We start from the raw sequence: 12,334 nt of genomic DNA, 5'->3' as shown, positions 1-12,334 counted from the left end.
GCTTACTTGCTCAAACTCGCCAAGTTGAATCATTGATGGCTGAGGTGGCAAGTCTTAAACAAGAGATCAAAAGGCTTAAGCACGAGAATAGAGTGTTACATGTGCTTGCAAATAATTACTCTACGAGCATGAAAAGAAAGCTCGACTAGCTGCAAGAATCCGAAAGTCGGATTCAAGGTGATCACCAAAGGTTTGTTGCTAGATTTCGAAAGCAACTGATGCCTTCCCCTTCTGGTGTTTTGCCAAGTACTGGGGTGCCACATGATCAATCTCCAGTGCCTCCTCATTATGCGGTACTTCCGAGTACTGAGACTTCACATGAGCAACCTTTGTGAAGGCTCCATCCTATTTGTTTGTTTTAACTCATGTGTATGCACATATCTGTAATTTCTCGGAGATATTAATAGATAAGCTTTATTTCATTCAGTGTATTGTGCCAAATACAATAAAGCATATACTTCACTAAGATGTGGTACTTCTGGACCAAACATTAATTTATCTTTACCCTCAATAAGATAAATGATCTTTCTTAGTGTCTACATCATTTGAGTATTCAACTCATAATCTTCAATCCATATGGTTCTTTCAATATCATAGACATCATGGATAAGATTCATGTTGGTAGATTGTTCGATCTGCAGCTCGAGACAATATTTCTCTCAACACTTTATAATCTTTCTTGACTCTTCAGGAGTCCTAATTTAATATCACTAACTCTTCAGGAATTCTAATTTAATGTCATTGACTCTTGCAATAGATTTTAGTATGTTGCAACAATATCATAATGATAGTACTCACTAAGGCAATTTATACTATCCATTGGTATTGAGTACATAATTTATGCTTTACCCTTTGGGGGCTTACTTCAAGCAATTTGAATCCTTCAGGGATTTTCTACACTTCATGACACATTTTCCTTTGGAATTTATACAGAGCAATTTGCTCCCATGTATACTTAAGGGATTTACTTATGGAGATATGATGTGGGTGACTCACAACCCTTCATATATAATTCTCCATTCATATGAACTCATTTACAAGAGTATAATTTCAGGTTTCAATACCTTGTGTCATATCATGTGAGTGTATTTCACTGTATAACAAATGCCCAATGTAACCTCTTTGGTTCAACATCTTTTTGGCTATTTGTATTATTTTTCAAATATATATGTCCATTTTTCCACGTTCTTACAAAATTGTAATGGAATTGCTTTTCTCCATTTTGGCCAATAATTTTGTTGACAAAAAAGAACGAGACTCAATATCAACACAGCTCATTGATGAATTTAGTAGCTACTTATAAAAACCAAAATTACCATTGGTTATCATCAATCTGTGATCTCATATTCTCATGTGCATGCGCATGCATAAAAACTTTTTATTTCTTTGGATATCCATTGCCTATTCAAGGGCATTACACTATCTCTTTCAGGATAGTCGTAATTTAAAGAATGCGGATCATAACCTCTTCTAGAGCATTATAGAGCTTGGATTTTAATCTCCACTTCCAGGAGTTGAGTCATTGGAACCTATATGTCTATCATGCTCCATGCATGAGACATCAACATTCCCATGTCCGCGGATTGTCCTTTCTGGGACGTATATCCATGCGGCGACTGTCATGCTTCTAGCATGCAACATTTATGCTTGGGGAATGCAATAGTTTAGTAGTGCCATATTCTTCTTCTTTCGAATGAATGAACCTTTTGAGTCTAAGGGTCTGCCACGCTTCAGGCGTGCAACAGATAAATCATTTACTGCCATATTATTTTGTCCAACAGGGACATCAATTCTTGTAGGCACATTTGCAGCAAGTATATATGATTTCATCACTTTCGTTGCATCATTCAATTATTCTTACTTCATTTTCATATTGATTGCTTCGTGAATCAAAATAAAACAAATTCTCTTTCTCTTCATTCTTCTGGAACGGTCTTTTCTTATTATTCTTCTAGAATGATATTTTCTCATCGTTCTTCTGGAACAATGTTATTGTCTCCCCTTAATGGCGGGAAAACTGTCTTATCAAAATCATAGTCCGCAAATCATGCGGTAAATATATCCCCAGTCAAGGGTTCCAAATGTTGAATAATAGATGGTGGATCGAATTCAACATAAATTACCAGTTTGTATTGATGCCTTATTTTAGTACGTTGTGGCAGTCTTACAGGCACATAAATAACACAACCAAAAACTCGTAAATGTTAATGTTTGGCTGGTGCCTAAATACGAGTTGTACTGAGAAATATTGATGGTTGGCAACTGGCCTCAACCAAACTTAATAATGAATTATGTAAAATGACATGTCCCCATGTCAAAACTGGCAATTTCATTTTCATGAGCAGAGCGCGGGTAATCAATTTCATCCGCTTAATAAATGCTTCTACTAAACCATTTTGAGTATGGACATAAGGAACTTCTGGTCCTTATTAAATAGTCTGTATACTAAGACTCTTATGGCTTTTATTACAATTAAGTTGAGGCATTGCGACACTTCACACTTACGATACTCATCAAGGAATTTCATGTCCTGATCTTCAGGATCAAGGGACTTCATGCCTAATCTTTTTTGTATGATGGAACTTCGGGTCCAATCATTTTATATGATGAGGATCAAGAAACTACAGGTTCTGATCTGATCAAGAAACTTCAGGTCCAGTATGTACTTATCGTAACAAAAATAAGTATAATGAATAAATTAAAGCAATAGGCGGTAATTCCAGCCATAGTAAATAAATTGCATTTAAGTAAATAAAGCTTGTGACAAGAGCTTTAATTCAGCACCATTTACATAAATCAAAACTTAAAGCAGTAGGCGGTAAAACCATCCAGGGTAAATAAATTGCTTTAAAGTAAATAGAACTTGTGAAAGGATTTTAAACCAACAACATTCACATAAATCAAAACTTAAAGCAGTAGGTGGTAAAACCGTCCATGATAAATAAATTGCTTTAAAGTAAATAGAACTTGTGACATGAGCTTTAAACCAACACCATGCACATAAATATCAAAGCTTTAAAGCAAAGGGTAATAATTCTACCCACTGTAAATAAATTGCTTTAAATAAATAGAACTTGTGAAAGTGTTTTAAGCCAACACCATTCACATAAATATATATATATATATATATATATATATATATATATTTCTTCTTTCTTTTCAGATGGTGTAACACCCTCCAAAAATTTTTACCTTTATTTTATTTTATTATTTTCTTATTCATTTTTTTCACATGGTGCCGTGCACCATTCAAGAACTTTGCTTTTATTCCTTTTTCACATGATGCTACACACCATTCCAAAATGGCCCCATTTCCCCTTTTTTATTTTTATTTTATTATTTAGATGGTGCAATGCATCATTAGAAACCTTTGTCATTTTCTCCTTTTGTCTCAACATCATACACCAAAATTCCACCTTTCCAATCCTTTTTCTTCTTTGTCTGTCTTTACCAGTCTCAAAATCCAGAGCCAGCTGGGTTGTTGTGGAGGTCACACAAAACCAATTCAATCCAAAAAGGCTACCAAAGACTGGCGTTGTTCTTGCATGGCCCAGAGAACATGACATCGCAAAGTAAGAACCTCCCTACAGAGACATAGATGACAGTGGGGTTGACGGAGGCACAAGAGATGGAGGCTTAAGTGGAGTCAGTCTTGCCATCACCATCTTAGACAACCGAACATTCATGGGAGTTCTCGAGATCCGTAAAAAACGATGTGATATGGGTTTCCAAGTCTGATGAGATTCTTCTGGATTTCTAGAAACCAGTTGTCTGGTACGAGTTTTCTTATCTCGTGACGACTACAGGTCATAAATTTCAATTCTCACCGGAATTCGATGGGGCGCTTCAGGCGCGGTGGGAGAGATGAAAATGGACATACCTTTTATTCTATGAGATTTTTAGCTAGCAAAGGTGGGAGGTAGGTAATGCTTCACCGGATTTATGGCGTTGTGCTTTCCACTGACATGAGAGCTTCTCGTGCTGATAACGTGTTATAAAATCAACGGTGGGTGCAGTGGAATAAATGAAACAAGACACAAAATTTACGAGGTTCCTCTACAGTCAATGTGACTGGAGTACGTCATCGGGGCAGTAGTGGTGCTTTCATTATAATTTAGAATAATAAGAGTACAAAGATAACTCTCTCTATTATCTCCTATCCTCTTCCTCTCCTTTCTCTCTTCCTTTCTTCCTTCCTATCTCTCCGTGAGTCACTCACTCACTTCTTCTCTTCTTCCCATACTTTCATTTTATAGGAAAAAGTTACTTTAGCAACATTATTCACTTTACAAAATTTCTACAAATAAATAGTGAAAATACTGTGCATAAATAGTAACAGACTATTCATGTGGGCTATCCACATATTATTCACAACAATAAAGATTTGATTGATATTTTATAAAGATCATCTTTAATGAAGATTAAGAAAATAAACAGTTCTAATTATAAAATCTGTAATGTGAAAATAAGTTGGTCACAAGGGTGGACAAGGTGCACACCCTTAGGAAGATGCAAGTATTTTCCGTAATTTGGCCGGAATATGATCATTTAGCACAAATAATATGTGGTTGGATTTCGTCCGGGAGTGGGAATAGAAGTACCACCTCTACCGTCTACATCTGCATTTCAGGTCTAACCAAATACTACATTTTAAACGGAGTGGTACGTGGCCTTGCCGTCCTAGTTGGATAAAGGCTACAATAACAAAGCAATAACAAAGTCTTATCTTACTAAATGAGATTGGTTGTATGAAATCGTAGAATATTATTTCGCTCAATTTTGCACCAAGTTTTTTATTAGCTCCAAGTACTCTATGTCTTTTCTTAAAGTCTTTTTCTAAGTCTTACTGTCTCTTCCTCTCTCTTTTTCCTTGAGCGTCTGTTTCATAATCGCATTGTCTAACTGGATTATCTATAAATCTTTGTTTCACATGTCTAAACCATCTTAATCAATTTTTTCATGGCCTCCCTTCTAAATTGATGTGGCCTTCTTCATAAATTAATACTTTTTGATAGATTTTCTTCTCACAAAAATCTTAATAGGAATTGCCAAGAAACATTTTATCATAATCAATTGAGTCATGTTATATTAATTTAATTTGACTTGGTTCCGCTAAATCTGCAAATAGAAATATAAAAAAAAATTATTAGGACATGAAAAATTGACCCATAAAAAAGGCCAGATAAAAATAAACAACTCTGTTACATTTTGGGCATCGGTAGGCCCTTTCCAACGCTCCGCTTCTGAGGCTGAGAGGGAGTCGCACACCGATCTCCTTCTTCCTGTGTAAAACCTCAAATGGCGGTTGAAGCTCTCCCAATTAATTTTCCGTGACATATTTGCAGAAAGATAAATTCGATGGCGGGTTCGGTTATGCTGCAAAGCCTGTGCTGCATAACCGCACAATCCCCAAATTGTTACAAGAATCAATCCCTAGCTTTCACCCACTCTCAGTTCTTCTCCTCCAATTCATCTTTAAGGCTAAAGAAGCAGTCTTTGCTCTCAGCTGTTCGGATTAAGAGGCAGAGGACTCAGAATCATCGCTTTGTTGTTGCTGTTGTATTTGCTTCACAGTCCAACTTCTTCAAAGGTTAGCTGCACTTCACTGCTTTTGTTCTTCTAATTTGTAGTATTGAATGGCATCCTGAACATTTTTACTTGGTGGGTTTGTTTAATTTTTGTTGTTTCTGTATAGGGTTTTTTCTGTTTTTGGGCAGCTGAATGGTAATGGTGAGTAGGAAGTAATGTGCATATGTATGCAGAAAGCATGTTCGTTTTCTGTTAGATAATGGAATTTTGTAGTCTCTAGATTTAGATTTGTGTATCAATAGACAGATTTGGACAGAAACTATATTCCAGTGATTTTTGGTTAGGAGAGTGAAAGTGTGCCTGACTGGCCCGAAAAACAATTGCGATGATTTCTATCGTGCATGAAACATTGAGGTTATTGTAGAGGCAGTGAAGTTGTGACTAGAATGATAATTTTTGTGAATACTTAAATCTTCGTGCAGGAAGATTAAAGAATATAGACTTCAGTTGAGGGAACAGGCTAATCATGCATAACCCATGAAAGCCTAATATTTGGTGGGTGAAACACTGACTGATTACTGATGTGCAATGTGCAGTAAGTGTGATTTTCTTAGGGAAATTTTGGTCACGTGACATTTGATCTTTTATGGTTCGAGGTTCATAAGAATTGATCCCCTTATTGTTATTTTTCTGTTTTTGTCAACGGAAAACTCTTATAGAGGATCCACTTCTAATTCCATGAAAAGTTGTCCAAGAAGGCATTTCTATTACGACCTTTAAATGCAGACTAATTTTGAGTCAGGATTTTTAATTGTTAGGATAAGATATTAGGTTTGTGGTTGAGTTTTTGAGTTACATTATCATTTCGAGGACGTTTTGTTCTTTAAAACTTAAAATTCACATCAAATTAACAATGTTGCTACCCCTCTGCATCACATGATTTACTTTTGTTGTTGTCCTGCTCATACAAGAGAGCAAATAGTTACTACCAGTTTTATGTTTACATTTGTGTTAACTACTTGTTAAATTATGTAAATAGCTCTGCAAACGGCATGGAAGGTTGGGCGAGATGGAGTTGAGGCAGGAACCAATCTCGTGCCGGTAATTCTGCAGAGTCTTACCCTTTTCGAAGTTTTATTTGCATTTCAGTGCACAGTGTTTTTCTTGCTTTCAGTACAAATTGAAGATCGTTGATATTCTGTTTTCATTTTGCTTTTGGGATGCTAGAATTCAGTACCGAGACCAGTTGCAAGGGTTTCCGTGACTATAGTGGCGTTGACTCTTTCACTATTTGTGCTCAAATCTTTCCTGTCTACAGCTTTCTTTGTGCTGGTACGTTGTCTATCTCTTTCTTCCTGCAAGAACAGTAGATTGCTTATTTTGCTACCTTACTGTAAAGAAGGCTTTTTTTTGGCATGCCCCCTAGAACTCGAATTTAGTCTCACTTTCCCTTTTGAAGCAATCACCACTTTACACCCGGGAACTCAATATTCGCTCCACTTTGGTCAAAATCTGCCCTTTCCGTTAAATATGCTAATGTGGAAGGGCAATTTAGTAATTTCCTCGTATGTGGTATTAGAGTTCCATTTTCAGTGTTGACATGACAATAAAAAAAGAAAAAAAGGAACCCATCTCCTCCCCCGTGCCCTCCCCACTCCCCACTTCCCTCCCCATCGCCACCTCCCTCTTCCCTTTATTTATAATAATTACTTTCTGTTACTCTCTCTTCGATGGACAACGGCTGATGAGGGAGGGGTTAATACTGGTGTGGGTATCGGCCGTATGGCTTATGATGAGGGAGGTCAGGGAAGAGTGATTGAGATGTGTTAGTTGTGATTTGTGTATTCAGTTCTTTGAGTTAATCCTCATGGGTTGGTAATATTAAAGGACATAGTTGGGATGAAAAGGTAGCTAATTGGAAATTTGGAACCCACCTGTTTTGAAACAATTGCTCTTGCTTTTGAGTCTTCTTCATTGAGAATGGGATGATTGGATTCACCATATTGGGACCAATTTTTCTTCCACGTAAGTAGATATTTCTTCCACGTAAGCAATATTTCTTCCACGTAAGCAGATTTCCTCTCTTTTTAACGGAATAGACAGAATCTAACCACAGTAGAGCGAAAATTGAGTTTCAAGGTGCAAAGTGGCGATATTTTTGTATGAGGGGGGAAGTGGGATTTATGTTCAAGTTCCAAGGGGCATAAGAAAAAATAAGCCTTTAAAGAAATGAGATGCTATGTAGACAATATACTCGTCGTCAATAAGAGAACATTATTCTTGTATGGATAGTCTTTGTTTTGTAAGTACATATATCATATAACTGTATTGAAGTAAGCATTCAATGATAACAGGCTACGATGGGACTTGTATACTTTATATTCATTGCTTTGAATAAGGATGGAGGGCCGAGGTGGAGTGGAGGCACCACCTCAACACCAAAGGAGGACAGGATGGACGACAGTCTGGAAGAAGCCAGAAGAATCATGGAGAAGTATAAGTAACAGCCACATCACATGGAACAAGGGATTTGGTTTAAGCTTTTAGGAAAGGCCTAGCACAGCTAACCTGACTGTGAGGCGTTGCCCCACTTCGGGGAAGTGGTGCGGAAGTCAAATGCTTGTATTCTTTGCAGAGCTCATGGAGATCTTATTAAACACAAAAGAATGGTCTTTCCCACAGAAGTTAGCATTGATGGATGGTAGGAAATTGTGACGGTATATAGTTAGTGGCGGCACAAAATCTGCTTGCTTGTTTTTCACAACTTTTAAAAAGATGTTACAATAACATCAGACAACGACGTATAACACTCCTCTTTGCATTACAGATTTTGTGGTCTATTCTTCATTCTCCAGTTTGTATCATGTATTTATAATTCGACCACCATCAAATTGTACACCGCCACCAGCTTCTGCTCCTCCGCTGTCTGAGTCTGCATCGGAGTCTCAGTCTGATTTTGAGTCTCTCGTCACTGACTCGGATACACATTGGTTATCTTGTGATGCTAATTAAGAGCTTTATTGCTATTATTATAGTTAATTAGTATATGAATTTGGACATTAATCCTACTCTTCCATGCTAATGATGCACCGCAAGCCTTCCCCCTTCAACATTAGGTCAAAAGCTTTGTTGATCTCCGAGAAAGGAAGTCGATGCGTTATAAACTTCTCTACTTCCAGCTTCTGTATCAAAAGTGATCAAGAAAACATTCGTTGAAATCCACAATCGAAGAACCGGTCACTCGAGAAAGTATTGGAGATTTTTCGAAGAAACTTAGGTTACCTTGTTCATGTACATGTCCACGAGAGAGGGAAGGTCGCTCCGAGGCTTGTAGTTGCCGAAAAATGTTCCTTTGAGGGTTCTTTCATCAAGTACTTTCATGGGGTTTGTCTTGAAGATTGCATCTTTGGTTGGCACTCCTACTAGCACCGCTACACCCCACCCCTGTTTCATTACCAATCCAAACATATATGTTTCTTGAGTTGCAAGTTATCAACCCTTAAATTGTAACTTCTGTTAATATAAAAATTAAGCATACATCATGAACACATTCGAAAGCGGAGATCATCGAATTAATGTTCCCGGTGCACTCTAAGCTTCTGTCAACTCCACCATCCGTCATCTCAGCGATAACCTGTCGATTATAAAGATATGATATAGGATTGAGTATAGTTGAACTGTCTGTGAGAGGGTTTAAGTATAAATTAAGAACGAGTCTTCACCTCCTGCACTGGCTTGTTATGGTCTTTCGGGTTCACAAACTCGTTTACTCCGAAGTTCTTGGCTAAACCAGGTAAACCAAAGTTTTCAGCAAGAGTTGGTTTCTTATGTTTTGCCAATAGTTTTTAAACCATGGTAATTTAACGACGACAATGTATAAAATTTCAACTATACCTTGCTCAAATCTATTGGGATTCAAGTCTACCCCGATAATCCTTGATGCCCCAGAAATTCTTGCACCTTCTGCAGCCTGAAAGAGAAACACTTATAATTCTAACTAGCAAAACTACCAAATGGGAAACAACGCTAAGTATTTGATCGAACTCTCGTTTCCTCCCCCTGCGCTCCTCTTTTTCTGTCCTTAGGACTGAATAAATCAAGAGAGAACCAAGGATCGATAAAATTAAAGGGATGTGCGTAATGGGAGAAAACGGGAATGTAAAAATCAGTTTGTTCCCAAAACTTACAGCGAGGCCAACAGCCCCAAGTCCAAAGATAGCAACTGAAGAACCCTTCTTTGGTTTTGCTACATTCAGAGTGGCACCTAAGCCGGTTGACACACCACAACTGAGGATGCAGACTTTATCCAACGGTGCCTTTGGGTCGATCTTGGCGAGGCAGCCTTCGTGGATAACTGTGTACTCGCTAAATGTGGATGTGCCGAGAAAGTGATTAATCGGAGTCCCATTCTGCGAAAACCTTGCTTTCCCATCACCAATCATGACTCCTCTATCGCAATTGATTCTCAGCAGCTCACACATGTTGCTTTCCTCAGACTTGCAATGTGGGCAATCCCCACATTCCCCAGTGAAAACTGGAAGCACATGATCCCCCGGCTTGAGGTTCTTAACGCCTTCGCCAACACTCTCAACGACGCTGTCACAAAAAATAAGCATTTGCATTCATAATTTGGACAAAAACATGGGGAAACATAAGAAAGAAAAAGAATCAAGACTGGAAAGCAACTAGACATAAATACCAACTTAACTTTTGGTAAGATTCACTTAAAAGCAACAACCTACCCAGCTGCTTCATGTCCGAAAATCCTAGGGAACAATGGTGTCTGGCCCTGAATTCCCGGAAGCAAAACAAATAACAGAAGATTAATAAGTTATAAAAAGTAGAATGAAAAGTTTGAGAGAAATATACGTAAATAGGACCGTTTTAGTATCCTTCCAGTCCAAATTTTTATTGAAAGTTTGTAACCGGATTCTGTTTGCGTATATTTCTCAGTTAATCCATATAATCATGTATACATGGTTATATGGATTGTGTATTTGCTGACCTTGGCTTCCCAGAAGTAGACATCAGTGTGACAAAGAGAGGTGTATTTGATTTGGACCCTAACTTCACTGGCTTGCGGTGGAGCAACCTCCACCTTCTCTATCACCAAGGGCTTCCCTGCTTCCCAAGCAACAGCCGCTGCAAAAACCACAACAGAAAATCCCATCTTTTAAATGATTACAAATTCAATCAAATCCATACATACGTTCTTTGAAAGTATGAAACTTTGCGCTGAACCTTTGCTGATGATCGCACGGCCAGCATGAGCCGAAGTGCTGTAAAGTTCTGGTCTGAGGAATCGAGATTTTTGGTTATTTAGGAGCTTCAAGAAATGGTCATTGTGCACCAATGTTCTAAAACTCTTATGCATTTTGTGCATGGTGTAATTCACTGAGTGTTCTACTTGGAAAAAAAAAAGATGAAAATGCCAATTGGCAAACACAGATGGTGAAATATAATATCAAAGGTCAAGAGCAATTCTTTGCCCTTTTTTGGGACGATGCTGACAAAAAAAGGCCTCCAATAACTACTCCACGGGACTCTCTTATTTTGAGGAGAGAGAAGATGAGCCTCTCTCTAGAACACTTTGATGAATTAAGGCAAATTGAAAGCGAATCGTATTCCATTTGGACTGGAAGGTGGAGTGTTATATGAAAAAGGTGGAGTGCTGGCAATGTATGGAATATATGAAAAAGGTGGAGTGTTGGTGAAGTACGAAATATATGAAAAATGTGGAGTGTTGGTGATGTATGTCATATAGGCCGAGTCCGACATCCAATTGCTTTGATTTGAATTAACTGGAGGATACCTTATATATATTATATTAAAAATATATATTATTACATTAAAAAAATAGACAATCAAACTGATTAAAAGAATTTGTAATGAGTCTTTATACGCTTTTTTCTCTTATCTCCTTCTTATATGATAAGTCAAAGACAACAGAGATAGATAGAAAGCGTTATAGACCCTTTGCATCATGAGTGCAGGGTTCCCTTTGCAGTTATTTCAAGTTATCATTTTGGGAAAATTAGGTTCACATCCTTCTTTTTGTTACTCCATTGATTAAAATCCTATTCATTTTCAATTTTTTATCAAGGTCCTTGGGTATTAATAACATCATTAATTATTTGAATAATAAAATATATTTTTTTTATTTTTAAATATATTCCTTTGATGATAAAAATGTTACAATTAGTATATTTATATTTATGGCTAAAATTTTTATCATATATTTTTATTTTTAGTTTGTACCTATTTTTAATTTGCAAATATTTTTTAATTTGTACCAATTTTCTTTTCATTTTTAATTTGTACCCATATATTAGTTTCTTTTTGTGCCCATATTTTTTAAAGTTTTATTTGTGTTTGTACCCATGTGTATACCGTCACGTGACATTTAATTAATGATGGAAAAATTATATATGGTATCTTTATATTTTATGCCTAAACTTTGTATCTATATTTATATTTTTAGTTTGTACCCACTTTTAATTTGCAACATTTTTTTTTAAATTTGTAGTATTTTCTTTTTAGTTTTATTTTGTACCCATGTATTAATTTCTTTTAGAGCCTATATTTTTAAAAATTCATTTGTATTCATAATTTTTAATCTTTTATCTATACCCTAATTTATTTCTAATGTACCCATTCTTCTTTATTAATGTACCACTTTGTTATATGTGAAATGTACCAATTTGTTTGTAAAATGTACCAATTTTTTTAACACTATGGATACATTATTTTGCCATTTATTATTTATTATTTTTACATAGTTTTTATCCATTTATTCAATCAAAAT

The 12,334-nt window shown here is 36.6% G+C and overlaps 2 protein-coding genes across 2 annotated transcripts; one reads left to right on the top strand and one right to left on the bottom strand.

The window, feature by feature from the left end:
• Positions 1–5,192: 5,192 nt before the first annotated feature.
• LOC126624191 (uncharacterized) lies at positions 5,193–8,376 on the top strand. The gene is made up of 4 exons (XM_050293231.1): positions 5,193–5,590; positions 6,569–6,630; positions 6,757–6,861; positions 7,884–8,376. The coding sequence occupies exons 1-4, from the start codon at positions 5,359–5,361 to the stop codon at positions 8,031–8,033; spliced, it is 549 nt and encodes a 182-aa protein (XP_050149188.1). The 5' UTR covers positions 5,193–5,358; the 3' UTR covers positions 8,034–8,376.
• LOC126624188 (alcohol dehydrogenase 1-like) lies at positions 8,259–11,065 on the bottom strand. The gene is made up of 9 exons (XM_050293226.1): positions 10,771–11,065; positions 10,535–10,671; positions 10,272–10,318; positions 9,717–10,125; positions 9,424–9,499; positions 9,252–9,313; positions 9,068–9,163; positions 8,812–8,973; positions 8,259–8,711 (listed from the first exon to the last, which is right to left on the bottom strand). Exons 1-9 carry the CDS (start codon positions 10,910–10,912, stop codon positions 8,595–8,597), a joined length of 1,248 nt encoding a protein of 415 aa, XP_050149183.1. The 5' UTR covers positions 10,913–11,065; the 3' UTR covers positions 8,259–8,594.
• Between the last annotated feature and the right edge of the window lie 1,269 nt (positions 11,066–12,334).

This window comes from Malus sylvestris, chromosome 5, assembly GCF_916048215.2.
Source record: "Malus sylvestris chromosome 5, drMalSylv7.2, whole genome shotgun sequence".
Taxonomy (NCBI): domain Eukaryota; kingdom Viridiplantae; phylum Streptophyta; class Magnoliopsida; order Rosales; family Rosaceae; genus Malus; species Malus sylvestris.
Note: the sequence above shows the minus strand (reverse complement) of the source record. Positions and strands in the feature narration are given on the sequence as shown.